This window comes from Oryza sativa, chromosome 12 (assembly GCF_034140825.1).
Source record: "Oryza sativa Japonica Group chromosome 12, ASM3414082v1".
Taxonomy (NCBI): Eukaryota; Viridiplantae; Streptophyta; class Magnoliopsida; order Poales; family Poaceae; genus Oryza; species Oryza sativa.
Window position 1 is genome coordinate 799,125 of NC_089046.1, and position 18,376 is coordinate 817,500.

General features: G+C 42.8%; 3 protein-coding genes and 1 pseudogene across 6 annotated transcripts; 1 reads left to right on the top strand and 3 right to left on the bottom strand.

The window, feature by feature from the left end:
• Nucleotides 1–1,449: 1,449 nt before the first annotated feature.
• LOC4351322 (uncharacterized) lies at nt 1,450–4,493 on the top strand. 2 transcript variants are annotated; one of them, XM_015764459.3, is made up of 7 exons: nt 1,450–1,614; nt 1,704–1,781; nt 2,703–2,809; nt 3,239–3,316; nt 3,712–3,813; nt 3,988–4,066; nt 4,164–4,493. In XM_015764459.3, the coding sequence occupies exons 1-7, from the start codon at nt 1,488–1,490 to the stop codon at nt 4,280–4,282; spliced, it is 690 nt and encodes a 229-aa protein (XP_015619945.1). In that variant the 5' UTR covers nt 1,450–1,487; the 3' UTR covers nt 4,283–4,493. The 2 variants fall into 2 exon arrangements, with proteins under 2 accessions (XP_015619945.1, XP_015619946.1); XM_015764460.3 differs by having other exon boundaries at nt 1,450–1,605.
• LOC107278418 (protein TOC75, chloroplastic-like) lies at nt 4,482–8,387 on the bottom strand (annotated as a pseudogene).
• A 199-nt stretch (nt 8,388–8,586) lies between these two features.
• Nucleotides 8,587–12,875, bottom strand: LOC4351323 (vacuolar-sorting receptor 1). Of its 2 annotated transcripts, XM_015764453.3 has the most exons (12): nt 12,318–12,875; nt 11,152–11,841; nt 10,979–11,067; nt 10,832–10,901; nt 10,660–10,743; nt 10,450–10,526; nt 10,291–10,372; nt 9,735–9,817; nt 9,596–9,653; nt 9,324–9,452; nt 8,994–9,100; nt 8,587–8,893 (listed from the first exon to the last, which is right to left on the bottom strand). In XM_015764453.3, exons 1-12 carry the CDS (start codon nt 12,628–12,630, stop codon nt 8,795–8,797), a joined length of 1,881 nt encoding a protein of 626 aa, XP_015619939.2. In that variant the 5' UTR covers nt 12,631–12,875; the 3' UTR covers nt 8,587–8,794. The 2 variants fall into 2 exon arrangements, with proteins under 2 accessions (XP_015619939.2, XP_025877687.2); XM_026021902.2 differs by having other exon boundaries at nt 9,596–9,817.
• A 1,101-nt stretch (nt 12,876–13,976) lies between these two features.
• On the bottom strand, nt 13,977–15,810 carry LOC107279783 (probable WRKY transcription factor 70). 2 transcript variants are annotated; one of them, XM_015764455.3, is made up of 4 exons: nt 15,156–15,750; nt 14,884–14,997; nt 14,440–14,770; nt 13,977–14,361 (listed from the first exon to the last, which is right to left on the bottom strand). In XM_015764455.3, the coding sequence occupies exons 1-4, from the start codon at nt 15,518–15,520 to the stop codon at nt 14,236–14,238; spliced, it is 936 nt and encodes a 311-aa protein (XP_015619941.1). In that variant the 5' UTR covers nt 15,521–15,750; the 3' UTR covers nt 13,977–14,235. The 2 variants fall into 2 exon arrangements, with proteins under 2 accessions (XP_015619941.1, XP_015619940.1); XM_015764454.3 differs by having other exon boundaries at nt 13,977–14,770; nt 15,156–15,810.
• Nucleotides 15,811–18,376: the final 2,566 nt, after the last annotated feature.

Consider the following 18,376-nt stretch of genomic DNA (forward strand, 5'->3'; position numbering starts at 1 on the left):
GCAGGCTGTGGGCGGAGTGGACGGCGGGCGAGCGCGGCGGCGGAGCGGAGGCTAATGGGCAGAGTAGCCGCGTGCCGTGGCCGCCGTGGTCGTCGGCTCTCCACCGTCGTCGTCGCCGTGGGCGAGGCTACACGGCGCGGCCATTCGGCGGCATCGGCCAGGCGTCGCAGTGGCCGTGCATAGGATGCTCAAAGTGCCGGCTGACGATGCACCCTAGTCGCTCGCACTCCTCCTGTGCCGCGGCAGTGGCAGTGGTGGCGGTGGCAGCGCCGCTAGCCTGATCCCATGGTCCTCCCGGACGCCCAGCTCGCGCAGCTGCAGCAGGAGCGTGTCCACGCTCGGCGTGCCATCGGCGTCGTGGACGGTGGTCGGCGCGGGCGCGGTGACCCTCGTCGTCTTCGGCGACGTCGCGGTAGCACTTGACGTCGTAGCTCATACGCATATACGCCGGGTACAGACGGCCGCGTGTACATGCGTCTTCGTACGAGCATATATATGCATGCATGGAGACAACCAGCTATAGCCTAGCTAGCTTCTTGTTGGTTTGCCGCCCGATAACATGCAACCGTATATATTAGCCAAGCATGTGTATATGGCTGAGCACACTCACATGTATATATGCCATTACGTGCAGCGGAGGAGCACGGATGCGGGGGGCGAGCGCGGTGGCCAGCGAGTTTGGGAGGGAGGGGGAGGTGGCCGGCGACCAAGAAACAATCTCTTCCTCTGCCTCTTCCCCTTCTCCCGCCGGTGGTGCCTCTCCTAGCATCATCGGCCACCCGCGGGGGCACAGCGGTGGTGGCGGCCGAGCACGGGGGAGCTCCTCGTCCCATCCACTGTCTTCCGCTTCGCCTAGCTCGCCCTCCGCTGCTTTGCCCACCGCCGCGCTCGCGCTCCGCTACTCTGTCCGCGGCCTGCTTGCGCTCCACTGCTCGGCCCGCCACCGTGCTCGCGCCTTCCGCTGCTCCGTTGCCGCGCTCGCCCTCCGCTGCGCCGCCCGCATCCGTGCTCGCCGCTCCGCCCGCTGCCTCCGCTCCGCCGCTGGACAGCCGCGCCGCGTAGCCTCGCCCACGGCGACGACGATGGTGGAGAGCCGACGACGACGGCGGCCACGGCGCGCGGCTGCTCCGCCCGCAGCCTGAAGGAGAAGAGAAGAGAGAGAAAAGAAAAGAAAAGAGAAGAGGGGGGAGAAGGAGAAGAAAAGAGAAGAAGAAAAAGATGTGCAGCTGACATGTGGGCCTTACGTGTTTTTTTAATTTTTTTTGTTGACTAGGATGCCACGTCAGCAAAACTGGGCAAAAAAAACTACCGAGGGTCCTCCGGTGAACGGTTTGAGTGAGTTTAGGGGTACATATTTCTGGTTTTGTGGTTAATGAACATCAAGAAATCTCGCTGTTAAGGTGAGGGACCTCTGGTGAACTTATTCCGAAGGGGAATCATCTCTTCCTTATCGTCTTCATCGCATCAGTTGAGCTGCCAGCTGAGCTATGGCTTCTCTCCGCCACGGCCACCTCTCTCCCTCCGGCGCCACTGCACCACCCTCCTCCTTCGCCCAACTCCGCCGCCCTTCCTCCTGCCTCGCCGGACCACGACCTCTCCGCTCTCGTCTCACCCGTATCCTTCCTTCATCCTTTCTGCTCCCCCTCCCATTGTCCCAATGCTGACTGCCTGAATACTACTGCTTGTTCCTTTCTTTCTTGCAGGGGTGTACGCGCTTTCCAGCAACGATATCAGGGTGGGCTCCAACCTCGAGGTCGACGGAGCTCCCTGGAAGGTTCTTGGTTCGTAATCGTATCCACTCACAATCTCATCTTCTTTGGCGGTGTTTAGTTCAGCGCAAAGTTTGGATTTTGATTGAAATTGGAGATGATGTGACTGAAAAGTTGTGTGTGTATGACAGGTTGATGTGATGGAAAAGGACTGAAGTTTGGATCCAAACGTTGGATCTAAACACAGCCTTTCTTCCTTTCTGCTAGTACTAAACATACCTGATTCCTGGTTGGAGTCTCCCAGTGGATACAGTAGCTTTGTTGAACATACCTCATGTAGCCACAAATTTCATTATTTCAAGGCACATTATTATCTGCATATATAGGACCAGATGGGGGGGACGAAAGCTGCTACCTTCATTTCTTTAACACATTTTAGGAAGAATAACAACTCCCTTTTATACAACTGCAATCCATGTTGTTCATAAGCAATGTGACACTCTAGTGCTATAAAAAACAACTATTTTCTTGGTTGTTGCATCCACTGTTTCAGAAGAATTACCTCCTTTCATACCTTTCAGTGTGTACTTGAGCAAATTTGCTTCTGTTGGTTCGATTTTTCAAACTTCACATATAGCTTAGCTTGCCACAATATGTGAATGTTATTTGCTTTCCCAAGTATTCCCTGCTTTTCAGATCACTCACTGCTATGTTTCTTTCAGTTGCTAGAATGGAATGGTAAAGCATACTCTAGTACCTATAAAAGGAGCTTTAAGAGTTCCATTTGTTACGTTTGATTTAAATAAAATTATGTGTTTTTCAATAAATTCCAGACGAATCTATATCTGTGAAAAAACAAATGTTGAAATGTCATAGAGTATTCTGACAGATGTATATCATTTCTTGCCATCTATTGCTCATCTATTCCATTTTACTTTAGATGCTCGATATAAGAAATATCATATAAAACTTTCTGTCTTCATGCAACAACAGAATTTCTCCATGTCAAGCCTGGAAAAGGTGCTGCTTTTGTAAGGACAAAAATGCGTAATTATATCACTGGCAACACAGTTGACAAAACCTTTCGAGCTGGAAGTACGGTAATCCAAGCAGAAACTCACCTTTCTAAACCTGTAGAAATTACTCCCTCCGTTTCAGGTTATAAGACGTTTTGACTTTGGTCAAAGTTAAACTGCTTTAAGTTTTACCAAGTTTGTAGAAAAAAGTAGTAAAATTTTCAACCCAAGACAAATTTATTATGAAAATATATTCAATTATTGATTTGATGAAACTAATTTAGTATTATCAATATTACTATATTTGTCTATAAATTTAGTCAAACTTAAAACAGTTTGACTTTGGCCAAAATCAAAACGTCTTATAATCTGGAACGGAGGGAGTACCATTCTGTGACTGTATCAGATCATGCTTTAGCTTATGTAATAAAAAACAACTGATATGATACTCATCAACTCTCCTTCAATGTGTTCTAACAAAGAAGAGCACTTATTTTGTCACTTTTGTTTTAGATCCCAGAGGCATCCATTTCAAAGGAAACTAAGCAATTTACCTACAAGGATGGAGCCCAGTTTGTGTTCATGGATCTGGTACATGTTTCAGTTTTTCATTCAAACATATCATGAAAAGAGTAGTCGCTAGCTGTCTGTATGCTTCAGTAATCAGTATGCAATGGAACACCCATGTTTGAAATTTAAGCACGTGCTAACCATATGGTATATGGTACTATAGAAACATATGAATTGAACTCGCTGATTTCTACAATGTAGAAACTACTGGTAGAAGTATCGTTTAAAGTTTTACGGACAGTCGGAAGTTTTACAGACAGACAGTCAAGTTTTAGAAACATATGAATTAAACTTGCCGATTCCTTTTGTTTGCAGCAAACTGCTGCCAACAAAGAAGGCAAAGAGAATGAATGGTTCTTTTATGGTGTGTTCCCCAAGTGCATAATGTTACTTATCTTTATAATTTTCCTTTCCAGACTACCTTTGAAGAAAGTCGCTTAAATGAGTCAGATGTTGGCGACAGGCAGAAATGGTTGAAAGAAGGAATGGACTGCAATTTGTTATACTGGAATGGACGGGTATTTCCTGTTTTGTTTTTACATAATCTGCTGTCCAAATCCAATCAATTAATTGGCTGTTGTCAGTTCATATGTTCCTATTTTGTTTCAAACTCTTGATAATGTGCTGTTTGATTAGTTATGTATTCTTGCACAGAATAGGATATTGGTCACTGACATTAATATGTCCTGCAGATCATTGATTTTGATCTCCCCATCACCGTTAGGCTGACTGTAACTGATACTGACCCAGGGCAAGGTGACAGTGCACAAGGTATAACTGCATGTGAATATCACAATTAGAAAAAAAATGTTTTCTTATTAAAGCTGACACGATCAGAATAATAATCTTTTAACTGTATATTTTGTAGGAGGAACAAAACCAGCAACCGTGGAAACAGGAGCTGTTGTCACAGTGCCCTCGTTTGTGAACGTAGGCGATGATATCCTGATTGATTCAAGAACTGGCCAGTATATGAACAGAGCATAGAAGAGATGAGAGACTAGACATCAACAGAGCATTAGTTTTTGTCTCCCCATTTTTGGCCCATTCCCTCACCTCACCCAGGTTTGACTGTATTGTTTACAGCATTTGAACCCTCGACAGGATCAAAATGCTTTCTCAAATTTTTGTACTGCATATGTGCGTACATATTTCACCAGAGCAGATGATTAATGAGCCAAACACATTGTAAGATCCATCATCCATCTCATGGCATTTTCACATGTCTGCACACTCAAGCCGGGGTTCCGTTCTGAATAACATCACAAGGAAGCTAGAGTTTTGCTACCGATGTACACCCCGAAAATGGCACGTGACTTGGCGACAGTTGAGCAAGCGAATCTGCAGATGGTTAGTGATGAAACAGAATGAGAAGCTGTTACCAAGAAAATTCTCTCTATCTCAATGCACACATTTCTGACCCTTAAGATTTTCCATGTCCTCTAATATAAGTGACTGTATCGTACAAAGAAGAATGCTCACTCTGGGACTACCTTGTGTGATATTGGCATTGTAGTATGAATCCTGAAGAGAAATCTTATGACCTTTCCAGTGACTGGAGCTAGCTGGAACACATCACCTAGACTAGAATCTCTCACCAAATCTCAAGAAGAAGGCCCCTGTGCCAGCATTGTGATCAACAGCATACTCCGCCCTTACCGCACCAAGCTTGACACCAACGCCATAGGATGAGCCATGGCCAACACGTCTGAAAAACTCAGTAGGGTTCCCTTTCACATCCTTGGAGCTCCCAAGATCAGTGCCATGCTCAGCAAATGCATACACCTGGGTGTGTCTGTTCTTTACGGTAATAGGCACGCTCAGCTCAGTGGCAATCTTCATAGGTCACAACAATTCAGAAAACAAAGCGGCAAATTTTTGGAAATCTGAGTCTCTAAGCATGTAATATCATAAACGGTGAAAATTGTGCATCTGAAATTCTGAATTCAGCAATTCATGAGACTCAAAATTCACTAATGGACTAGCTAATACTCACCTCAAGAAGATTTCTGGAAGCACCCAATTCACCCATACCGTAGCCCCTTACTGAATGAGGTCCTCCAAGTGCAAATGCATCATAGCTTGGCAAATCTCCTACACACCCAGCATAACGGCCATGAAGGGCCAAAACAGCTGGTGGTGGCTTGCGAGGGCCTTTCTCTTGCTTGTTCAAATTTATGAATTTTGTCACCGTAAGCTGATGACGGTTGAAGAGGGTTCTTGCTTCCAATACCGAGGCCTTGATCCATCTGTAGCCGACAAGAAAACTTTGTTCTGAGTACTTTAACATGGAGAATTTTGTATAAAAACATGCTACTATTGAACAAAACTTATTAACCCAAATATCATCAATATGTTTGCAAAGTATTTTTTTCCCAATAACACGCAAATTACTTGTTCACCATCCTTTGAAACTCTTGAGCAAATGTACCGAAACATTTCCTAAAATTTTCCAAAACATCGATCAGTCTCATTGGTCTTTTCAGGTGACAACTTTTTGCCACAGAGCTACCTGGCAATGAGTACAGGTTGAGTTTGTGTTCCTAGAACCAGGGTACATATAAGCATACCTGGAATATACATCTGTCCCCGATTGTTGCACCATTGACGAACTCTGTATTGTCTCGAGTTATATTAGCTTGTAGAAACGCCATTCGGTCTACGCCAGTCCCACTTAAGGTTGTGGGAGGTCCAATCATGCTCAAGGCGCCACTAGGCAATTGTCGAGAACCATGTGTACATATATTGTTATTCTCATCGCGTGTTGTAATCTCTTCCACTACGAGGCCATACGTGAATTTGCTCTGCTTTGTGAAGCTCTGAATAAAAGATCCAAAAATGCAGTTTCCTATATGTTGTTAATAACTGTCCATGATAGTTAAAAGGAGTGGAAGGTAATATCAATTGTGCAAACCTCTGTTATATTGGCTTTAAATCCAATTCTATCAACCCAGATAGGTGGAGCTTCATACATATTGGGACCAGCAACGAATATAGGACTCAATTTCCTGGAGTTGAAGCAGCTAATTTTGAAGGTGCGGTTCCTACTACGGTTGTCGACGCCATCCAGATAAGGATGGGCATACTCCAGCTTGAACGAAAGATCATCCTAATACTCGCCGAAATATCATATTATCATGTATGACTGATATAACAGCAGCCAAAAGCAGCATCGAAGCTGATGGGAAAAAGAAAAAAAAAACTAACTACCAACTCACCTCAGGGTTGAGCAAGTTGCTGGTTGTAACAGAACCAATGAGAGACCTTTTTAGACCACAGATGTTGTGGTGCTCAAATGACACGGTTCCTCCTGGTTGAATGGACGCCTAAGAGGAAGTTGTGACATGAGTTGTGAGGTTATACAAAATGACTTGCAGTGATGAGGGAATTTATATATTCGCAATGCTGTCTAGCATTTTAAGTACACATTCGATCTGGAAGAACAAAAGGTTGAAAACCAGTGGCACGTTACCAGAGTTGGTGTTCCTTGAGAGCCAGACACAATGCTCCAATCTGTGATCACCTGAGCTGATTTTGGGTCATGTTCCTTGAGCTTAATTGCAACTATTACTCCCCCTTGATTTGTCTCATCAGGGCGAGGCTCTACTTCTACAGTGGAGAACAAACCAAGCGAATCGATATTCTTCAGAGCCTGCTTCCCTGCCCCATTGTTGTAGATATGCCCAGGACGAAGCTGCAAGATATCAACAGTCATTTTATTGCACAACAGTCACATTGGCACAACTGGTACAGTTATCAGAGAATCATAATCAAATATATGCAAAGCCAAGAAATTCGTTGCAAAATCAAACAACAAAATCATAGCCATCTGCTATTAAAAATGTTAGTTTTTCTTGTTAGACATGGAGCTTGACAGTGATACTGGCAACAATAACAAAACTTTGATCAAGAGACATTTTATTGCAAAACAGTCACTTGGCTCAACCGGTATAATTATCGGCGAAATCGGCTAAGAAATTCGTCGCAAAATTAAACAACAAAATCATAGCCATCTGCTATTAAAAATCTTAACATTCTTTTAGACATTGAGCTCGACAGTGATCGATACTAGCAAAATTATTTGTATGCAAACCTGTTGAGGAAGCTCCCTATCAATGACAGAGATGCTGGTGTTGCCGTTGACGACATTGCCTCCACGAACTGGTACTCCACTTTGGTGATGTCCCCCTCCACCACCTCGCACACCACCTCGCCGGCGTCGAGGTTGCCGTTGTAGCCGACCACCTGCGCGCACTGGAACCCCTCGTCGTGGTACCACCTCTCGATGCGCCCCGCCATCCTCTTGAGCAACCCGGAGCTCACCTTCCTCTGCTTCTTCACCATCCCTTGCAGCTCCCTCTGCAACTTCTCCGGCAGTACGCACGGCTTGGCGCGGCGGACGAGCTGCCGGTACTCCCGCTCCTGCCTCCGGAGGTGTTCCATCCTCTCCCTCGCCGTCATGTCGTCGTCGGGCTCGAGCTCATCGCCGTCCGGCCGCGCCATGAGGCCGCCCACGTTGATGCACTTGAGGTGTTCGACCGCGGGCCACTGGGTCTCGGCGTAGGAGACGGTGAGGCCCGAGTGTGCCGTCCGGCTTGGGCTTGGTTTGGAAGGTGACGTGGTCGAACATGCCGGAGGCGGCGAGCGCGTCGAGCTCGTCGCGCAGCTGCGCCCTGGTGTAGACGCCGCCGGGGCGCAGCGCGTCGAAGAGGGGGTCCTCCGCGGCGGCGCGGGTGCGGCGGTCGAGGAAGGTGAGCTCCGAGACCTTGTACCTCTTCTTGCCGTCCAGCCTGGAGAGCGGCACCGGCAGCGCGCTGGCCGCGAGCCCGTGCGCGTCCCAGTCCGGCGACGGCTTCCCTCCGTCCGCGCGCGCCGCGCCGGCGGAGAAGAAGCTGGACAGGAAGCCACCGACTCCGGCGCACCATCCCTGGCCCTGGGCAGTGCTTCTTCCATCATCGGAGGCGGAGTCGAGGGTGAAGCAGCTTGGCATTGCGATCGCGGTTGGCGCCAATGGCGCGAGAGCACGACGACGACGACGACGGATGCTTGTGAATAATCGATCGCGCAACCAGTTTATGCTTGTGAAGGGCATCCTTTTCCACCAACATGTATGGAATGCCTGATTTTTCTTTTTCCGCAAGAACCAAGCAAAACTGATTCACACGAAAATTCTATACAAAATTCATGCTTTCCAAACTAGTCTTTTTTGGTGGGAAATGCCATACTAGTGTTCTTCCTCGAGATCACAAACTTGCCTAATTTTGCAATCTCCATATTTCCCCAGCGCTATATGGGAGCAAAGCAGCCAGGTACGATTGAAATTATGCGGCCACAGGATAATCCAGAAATTTACATGGGCTAAATTTGCTAAACATAAGATCGTCAGAGTGATACTACTACACATATCGTCAGGCTGTGTCATGATCTCCAGGAGTTGTTCACCTCTTCTCATCCCATTTGGGCAACATGGGGGGAAGTTGCATGCTATCCTCACTCTTTTCATAGCTCGATATGGTGAGAATGATTGGGAACATCTCCTTGGTTGTCCAGGGGCATGTACTGGGCCATGATGGCGCGGATCTCTGAATCCATGTACCTCTGTACACGGGCACAACCAATGCAAAAGAAAAGCGAGAATTTAGATGCCAATTCAGAGTTATCAACAGAGTTAACCTGAACAAAGTTTGCCATATCATACCCGGATCCTGTACTTGTATACTGCGTATCCTGCAATGCCGGCTACCACTAGGCCAAAGAAGATCACCCACAAGAAGTTCCATCCTACCTCTGTTGCTGCATTTTTGCCTGAATATAGACAAAGACAAATTAGTCTACTCACTTAAGTAAAATTTCTTCTATAATCTATACACTGACATTCTACACTTTCAATGGTTGCAGAATGCAGATCATGATTTATGTGGGTCCGTCAAATAGATCAGACAGACCGCAAAAGTATATGAATGCACAACTAGTGGACTGTTTGATATGAAGAAAGAGCAACATGCATGAGAAGCTGGGAGGGACATACTTATGCATGTATCATGCTCCTTCATATAAAGCAAGCCGCCACTGCAACCGCACTCATAGCTTCCCCATGTGTTCTTGCATTTACATTCCTTGCACTGGCATGCAGTCCTTTCCTTGCATTCATCAATATCTTTCATAAAATATTTCACATCAGTACAAGGGGTCAAGTGCACAACAAGGGTGTATTGCAAGTGATATTTCACTAAAACTACAAGCTTTGCAGGATGGCAAGTACATCCAACAGCTGAACAGGGTTCACAAATCGATTCTTACCTTCGCATTTGTGGACTCCATCACCTTTGAACCCATCCGGACATTTACAACCATCATTCTGTACATTAAAAACAGCATAAATATGCTTTTGAATTGTAACTACACATGCAGACAACAAATACCCCAACTGATGGCTTACCGTGCAGGCAGAATATGTCCGGCCATGCCTGGAATCCTTCCAGCACCCTCCATTGTTAATTTCACAATGGCCAGATCCCGAAGCTAAAACAATGAGGGCACATATTAGAATGTGCTGATCATTGAAGGGAGATCAAATTTATGGATTTATAGTAAATTTCATGCAAATCATTTTCTTCAGGTTGTATGTGGAACAGTGGATAAGCTACCACCATAGGTAGCTATTGCAAAATGTACAACATATTAGATTGGGCATTGAACAGGACAAACAGCAGTTCTTCAAGATCAAGTAAAATAAAAAACGTCACTATCATATCTCCTATTTAGTTATCAATATTAACTATAACTACCCTTCACCATAAATAAAACTGAAGGGATTTGTAAAATCAATGGACCCCAGATAAAGTATTGATAACAATTCAAGAAGACGAAAATTGCTTGCCACAAAAATGATACTTTCTTATTAATCTACATAAGTATGCTTTTAAATCTTAACTACACATGCAGACAACAAATATCCCAACTGATAACTTATGCCCTAATGTCTGGTAGCATACCTTCACAGTGAGTGTAGCCATCACCAACAAATTTAACACCTTTCACAACTGGACATTCACAAACTCTTCCACGAAAAGTGTCCTACACGTACACAGCCAAGTATGATATGCATAGCCAGATGGAAAAGTTTCTGAAGAAGATAACACCATAAGAAATACCTTGCATGCAGAGATGTTAGCAGCCTTGTCTTGCCAACAGCCACCATTGTTCTCCAAGCACTCATTTGTTTGTATATCTACAGTTCGAAGTAACATGAATCATGAATGAACAAATACTAAAAGCAAGGCCCAAGCAAGTTAAGCTTGCTGTATAAATTTTTATCATGAATGAGCAAACAGATAAAAATCTATTGAAATTAATGCACCAACCTTCACTCAAGCAAACAGCTGGTTCAGTGGTTTCTCGAAAACCAGCACAAATTGCCTTAAGAACCGCTCCTTTATCAAGTTTCCCTGACAAACAAAGATTTGGATAAGCACACCAGGAACCTCAAAATTGCATTCTACTTCTTGTAGTTATGATGGATAGCAGAGCACAAACCTCTGTATTGTCTATTGTTGATTACAAGAGTCGGTAAGATGGTAACATCACCACGAGAGCCCTTGCCAATCTATATAAAATGGTGGGTGGTGTTAAATTCAGATTACCAGTTGTATGAATAGAAAATTATAGCATGTATGTACTAACCTGTGCATCCTGTTCAGCTTTCAGCACAGGATTTTCTTTATCAGCATCTGGATCAGCAATGCACTTATCTATGGCTTTGTGATCAAGACCTGGGCATTTTAAACATACTCAGTACAATTGCTGCACCTCACCACAAAGCATAGAAAGAAAGGCATAAGAAAACAGCAACATACCAAGTGACTTGATAACTCCATCAGCGCATTCCTTGGTGTACTTCTTTTCCTTCATTGGGCACCGGATTGCAAAATCTGTCACGTAGTCCCACCACAGCCAAGGTTTTCCATGCTCCTTAGCAACTTTATAAACACAGACTTGACGTAAATTCTGGACTACCACATCTTTCCCATCATACCCTTTGCTGAAATCCTGTTCCGGGTCAGGTGCACAATATCTCCCATGGTTGATACACTGGGACTTGCACTGCTTGCTTAGAATGAAGGAATCTGGGCAATACCAGGTAATGTAATGAGGAGTGAACTGTGTGTATCCCTTCTTCTCAAGTACCTGTGCTGCTCCTTTGAAGCTCTTGACAAAATCAATCTGGCTATCACATTTAGGGCCACACTCATCATTACTGTTAGTCCAAAATTCGTACTCAACACGCTCATCAGGGTGAGGCAGGGACTCCCTCCAATCCAAATTCACATTAACCATGTCACCATTATCAATTGCTTTCTTGAGCTTGTCCCCAAAGCTCTTGGTTATCAGCGCAGAAGGAATGGTGATATTCTCTAAATAGTCTGTATTTCCACTCTCTTCAGGCGTGTCCATTGTAATCAGGGGTTCAGTCTTGTCATCAGCAACAAGGATGGCTGCTGCTCCTGCGTTTTGTGCATTCCATGCCTTCTTTGTGAAAAAGCAATCTGTATACAACAGAGACCATGTCACATAACAAACTTTATATTTAGGTAATCAAGTAAGAATGAGACATTAGAGAGAAGACAAATAGAAATGTTACATAATAGTAACAGGGTTGAAAGAAAAATCAACGCAACAAAATAGGAAGGTGAAACAGCAAGACAATGACCCAGAAAGCAGAAACTACAAACCGCAGGACGACCTGACAGTAATGTTTCAGATTAGGTTCCCTCCACAGATCAATCATAGATTTGGTCATCGTACCAAACTGGGTCAAGGATCATTCAACATAATCACATCATCACAAAGCAATATCTAATTTTGAACGCACCTAACTAAATACCAAAATAATAATCAACGAATAATTATTCCCCACTTGTGGTCAATGCTTCAACGGCCTCAACCTCAACAAATCTATTCTAGGCGTACACGCTCACATACTCCCACATACATGCATGGCGTTAAGTAGTTTGGTGCTGACCTCCCCTATCGACGAGGAGGAAGGTGGGGAGTGAGCCCGGTTTGGCCTTGTAGGAGATGTCAAAATCGTCGAAGCTCTTGCAGGCCTTCTTGTTGGCCTTGGGGTAGGCGACGACGCCGACCATGGTGCCGCCGTACTGGGGCACGCCGAAGTTGCCAATGGCGCACTCGTAGGTGCCCTTCATGTCGCTGGGCGACGTCACCTTGAGGCTGTTCTTCTCCACCACGAACCTCCCATGGCAGCTACCGCACAGCAGCGCCGCCCACACCAGTAGTACTAGCCACAGCATCGAGTTGGGGGATCGGAGCCCCATGCTCCAATCCGCGCCTAGACCTTTGCAATTCGTGGAACCCAGCTGCGGATTGGATCGGATTGGTGGAGAGAGTATCGATCTTGGGGTTGAAGGGGCGTGCCGAAAGCGGCGGAGGTGAGAGGAAAGATTGGATTTTGACGGCGGAGGGAGGCAGTTGGAGTGAGGAAGAGATTCGTGGATGGATTTGGGGTGGACTCGTTGGTGAGATTTTGGGAGGGGACGGGATTTCCGCGAGTTCGTGAAGCAAGCAGAGGGAAGGGAACCTGATTCAGTTAAGCAGCATGAGCAACGTGTCCATGGCTCCATGTGTTTTTTTTTTTTTTTGAGCGTTCTTCTCTTCTCTGCAAGTTTTGAGCAGCTCTATTTTTGCTGAAAATCATTATCTTCCCACGCGAGAATTCTAGATAGAGACTTCTTCACAATAGAGCACATTTTTAAGAAATCTAGTAAGAGTTTCACTAACTTCTAAATGTAATTAAAACTCCATTTATTCTTAAAAATAGCATAAGATTAGACCTTTACAGGAATTCAAAAGGAATTCTCATAGCAAATGATTTACTGACCTATGAACTAGAAAAACTGATTGAGTCATGCAAGTAGTAGTGCTGTGGTGATGAAAGCTGACTGAGGCGCAAGGTGAAATATATTTGACGCTACAATGATTTGTAGTCGTTACAATAAAGAAAAAATAAAACATGACTGTGTGAATTTATCGTTCACCCGTTACTGTAGAAGTTGATCTCATCTATCCAATTGAGGCCCGGTCCATTTTATCCTAAATGGATATTTGATTTTGTAATAATATTCGAGAGTACAAATGAACAAGTTAATTATTAAAAAGTTGTGTTAAAAATATCAAATAAACTTATATATATATATTTTGTTAGAAAAATCATTCAATTTGAAAACGGTCTCATTGGTTGCCCATATTCCCTAATAAGTCAAAACGGTTTATAAGAGAATAAAAATTAATTTATAGGTAAAACTATTACATATTTATTCGTAGCGACTTAAAAACCAAGGCTAAAAAGAAATTACGTTGAAAATATATTAAAATTAACTTCATTGAAAAATTTAAATTTTAGTTTTTTGCTTTAGCTTATTAGGCCAACCGATGAGGCTGAAAGTGTATATGACAATTTATAATAGGTAAGAGAGAAGAAGGCCGTCCCACTTTTACACCATCAGAGGATCTTATAGTCGTATGACAGCTTTTCATCGGAAAATTTTTTTTAAGCTGCATATGTTTACTCATATTAAGAGAGAGATTAAGGGACTGCTCGACGCTTCGAAAGAAATCACTTCTTTCCAACAATCCAGCCTGCGACCAACAGTACAAGAGGACATTTTGGCTAGAAAATGGACTATACTAAAAGAGTTTTTTTTTCTTTCCAACGACAATATTGCTTTTTGGTTTTTCCTGTGATGGTTCAGTAGAAGAAGTACAAGTACAAATGTGCAACAAAATCTAATTTGTCCTGATATGTATGTCCAGGAATATTGAACTCTACGAACTAAGCTAGCTCTCAAATGCTTAAAGGTTCACTCATCAAAGAGCAGTAATTTGTATCTTCTCTGAAAATTGTGCTAATCAGCCATAATTAGCTAGTAGCAGTTCATGAGGTTCTCATAGATGAGGAGAAGGTTTGGATCGTAGAAATAAGGATCATCCAGATCTGCTCCTAGCCCTAATGCTTCCTCCATCACCGTTGTCTCCAGCTGCTGCCCCATCTGATGATGATCGAATTCATCAGCGTAGTGAGATATTGCAGAGGAATTGGATGAACAAGGAGGCACCTCTTGGCTCACATGTAATCCTGGCGTTTCATCAAAATTGTTAGAAATGGTTGTTAGATCAGGAGGAGGAGAAGGCAGCCAAGCAGCTTGTTGTTCTTGCTTGATCATCTTGGTGAGGATTGTATCATCTGAATCATCGTCAGGGTGACCATTTGGATTAGCCGTCAAGCTGTGCAAGGCTGCAGGATTATTATTGGTGTTGTTAATAAGCCTAGTGGTGGTGCAGGTGTGTTCGTTGCTGTATGTCACTTGGAACATGGGTGGGTCGTTCTTATCCTCTTGTTGGATTTGCTTGGTGGCCTGGCAACCCCTGTCATCTCTGTACGTACACCTGAAGTAGCTCCTGCCACATGTACACACATATTTTTGCATGTAATTAACAACCTGAAATGAATCGCCATCTGGACATAATTCATTATAAAAAAAATTAATAGGTATATAATTATAGATATGAACCTTGTGAAGTGAGTGCCCTGGATCTTCTTCTCTCCATATTTCCTCCATTGGTAGCCATCTTCATGAGGGACGACTGTGTGGTAAACCCACGATGACTTGTCCTCACAGTTAATCCTACAAAAAGCATATGCATAGTAACAACAATAATTAGGCAGAGAGCTAGAAAATCAACCATCTGATTTTGCAACAAACTTCATATATATGCACAAAAGGCAGAGAAAGAATCAGATATAATTATGAACTCGATGGATAGGTTGATTGAGAATTGATACCTTCTTCTTTTGGCGGGTGATGATCTTCTTGCCTTTCCAGCGACGTGGTTGTCTGAAACATCTGCAGCAGGGCTGTTCGCCGGAGTAGACTCTGCTTTGATCATTGTCATCACCGGAAAATGATGACCACCAGCAGCAGCAGCAGCAGAAGAAGAAGAAGAAGCATGTGGTTGGTTCATGACGGAGAGGGCGACGTTGAGGGCTCGCATGGCGTGGTTGAGGAGGCCATGCGCCAGCTGCTGCGGCTGCTGGTGTACAAGGAGGAGAGGCTGCTGCGTCTTGATCAGCTCGTACACCTGCGCCACCTCCCTCACTGCCACTGCTTGTTGTTCATCACTCAAACAAACTGATTCAGTAACTGCCATGTACTAGCTAGCTAGCTAGTATATGCAATTGTGTGTATAGCTAGTTAATCCAATCCTTAGTTGATTGGATCAGCTAGCTAAGCCTGCAGAGCTTAATTGTGGTGTGTGATCCTTTATATATGGATGGCCTGAGACCGGCCTTTCGTAGTTTTGATCAGTAGGTGAGCTCTCCCACGTTCGATCGGAGTACTATGCTGTGGGCTAGCTCGATCTCTCTCTCGGAAAGAAGAAGAAGAAGAAGAGAAGATGCTTGGAATTGATCAGCTGTTAGCTGTGAAACTGAAAATACTTACCACACAACAGCAGAACAGCTAGCTAGGTTTGCTTGGATGAGAAGACGTTGCTTTCGTCGTCAACGTTGACGAGACCGACGACGTACCTGATGTACGATCGATGGATGCTATCTGCTACCAGCACAAGCACTCGTGTAACACATGTATGTGTGCTATCTCAGTATTAGTCTCTCCACTTGGCCTGCCTCACCAATCCATGGCTTGCGTGCATCATATCTCATTTCATATTGCATCATCTGAATTTCTGATGAACAATAAATAAAAGCTTAATTTCCCTCTACTTCTTCCAACTTGATGGTTGGAATAAGTAGTTATTGACCAACAGGTTCACCCTGCACGCATGCAGAGAGAATTGGTGACCCTGCAACTGCAAATTAATCTGCATGTTCAGAGGTTCCATCTGGACTCGATTCGATCGGACAGAGTCAGAATATATGTTGCTGCAGATGGAGAACGGAAGTACACACGCGTCCATGCAATCAGCCAAATTACGGTTCAGAATTAACTTCTGAATTTCAAACCCCGGCGCTGGAAAACGCTTCCATAAATTGATATATATATATATATATATATATATATATATATATATATATATATATATATATATATATATATATATATATATATATATATATATATATATATATATATATATATACATGTGAAATTGTGAAAACAAGCAACGGCGTTCATCGCAATTCATTATATATATGTCGTAATTAAAACTCATAGATCGATCTGCAGTTTAACTGAGGTCGTCATCTTTCCTCAACGCGCATCTGCAATTATATAAATCAGAAAAAGACACTCCGATCGACTGCGCGTGCGTGTGTTGCAATTAGCACAGATAAACATTGAGATCAAATATATAATGTATTGTATCGATCTTTGCCATCGACCGGAACATTCCAATGAAGCTAAAAGATGATTAAGGGCCTGTTTAGATCTATTTTGAATGGCAAATGGTAAATAGCAAAAGTTTTGGTGGTAAAAATTTTGGCATTGCAAAAGTATTATTTGGTGTTTAGATGTATGTTAAAGTTTTGCCATTCTAGCACTAAAGTGAGAGAGAGAAAGAGAGAGGGAGTAGTCCCAAAGCACTTTTTGGTATAATTTGCTACTATGGACTAGCAAATGCCAAATGTCAAATTGCCAACTTTTACTACTAGTATTTAGATCCAAATGACAAAAGGTGCTACAAAATAGCAAAACTTTTAACATTTTAGAGGATCTAAACAGAGCCTAAGTTACTAACTGCCTAAGATTAGTACGCTCGCGTAAGATCCAACTGATTGAGGGCTGCAACTAGTATCGAGTACTTAAATAACTTGCCCATATATAGCAGTATATATAAGCACGATTGAAAGCAGCTTTTTGTGTCACGTTTCCGTGTTACATACATATCCATATAAAGTACTCCTATATATCTATGCATGATTGATGAGCAAGCAACAATATATAATTTTTGAAACCAAATTAAAGGAACTTACGTGAGAATTAAAGTAACGTACATGAGAATTTTTGAAACCAAATTAAAGGAACGCACATGAGAATTAAACCAAATTAAAGAAATGTACTCCTATAGTTTAATGTTTTCATAAGGTTAAGGTTAAACTTCTAGAATTTTCACTATCGGAAAAAATTTAGTTTGAAGAAGTTATAAAAACATATATAGATTAGTCTTAAAAATACTACAATAAAAGTAAAAACTTTTTTATTTATTGTGTATGTTATAATAGAAAATTATTGTAAAAGATACTACATCCGTCCCAAAAAATTGTAATTCTAGGTTGCTTAGTACTCCCTCCGTTTCAAAATTTTGACACCATTGACTTTTTAGTACGTGTTTAACTTAATTATTTATTCTTTTCATATCATTTGATTCATTGTTAAATATACTTTCGTGTGCACATATAGTTTTACATATTTCACAAATTTTTTTTAATAAGACAAACGGTCAAACATGTGCTAAAAAGTCAACGGTGTCAAACATTTTAAAACGGAGAGAGTACATAATACCTCCATCCCATATTACTTGTCGCTTTGAGTTTTTTATGTAATGTTTGATCATCCGTCTTATTCGAAAATTTTTAAAATTATTATTTATTTTGTTTGCGATATGTTTTATTATCAAAAATACTTTAAATATGACTTATCATTTTTTATATTCGCACTAATTTTTCAAATAAAACTAATGGTCAAACGTTGAAAGCAAAAGGTCAAAGCGACAAGTAATATGAGACGGAGATAGTATTAAGATCTAAGAAGAAATAATATTATGCCCTTGTAATTCTAGGTTGGTTAGTACATATTAAGGTTTGAGAAGAAATGATGTTATGCCCCTTATTAAATGATGTATAGGTAAAAGTGGAAGAATAGTTGAGGGTAAAATAGGGAGAAATTTGAATGAAAACTGATTAATGGGACCATTAATACTCTGTTGTGACAATTAAGAAGAATTTGTGTGCTGTGGATTGAACACCGAACCTCGGGGTTGAAACCACGCATCCTAGCCACAAGTGCATCTCTATACATTCAAGTCCTAGAAATAGAATTATTATAG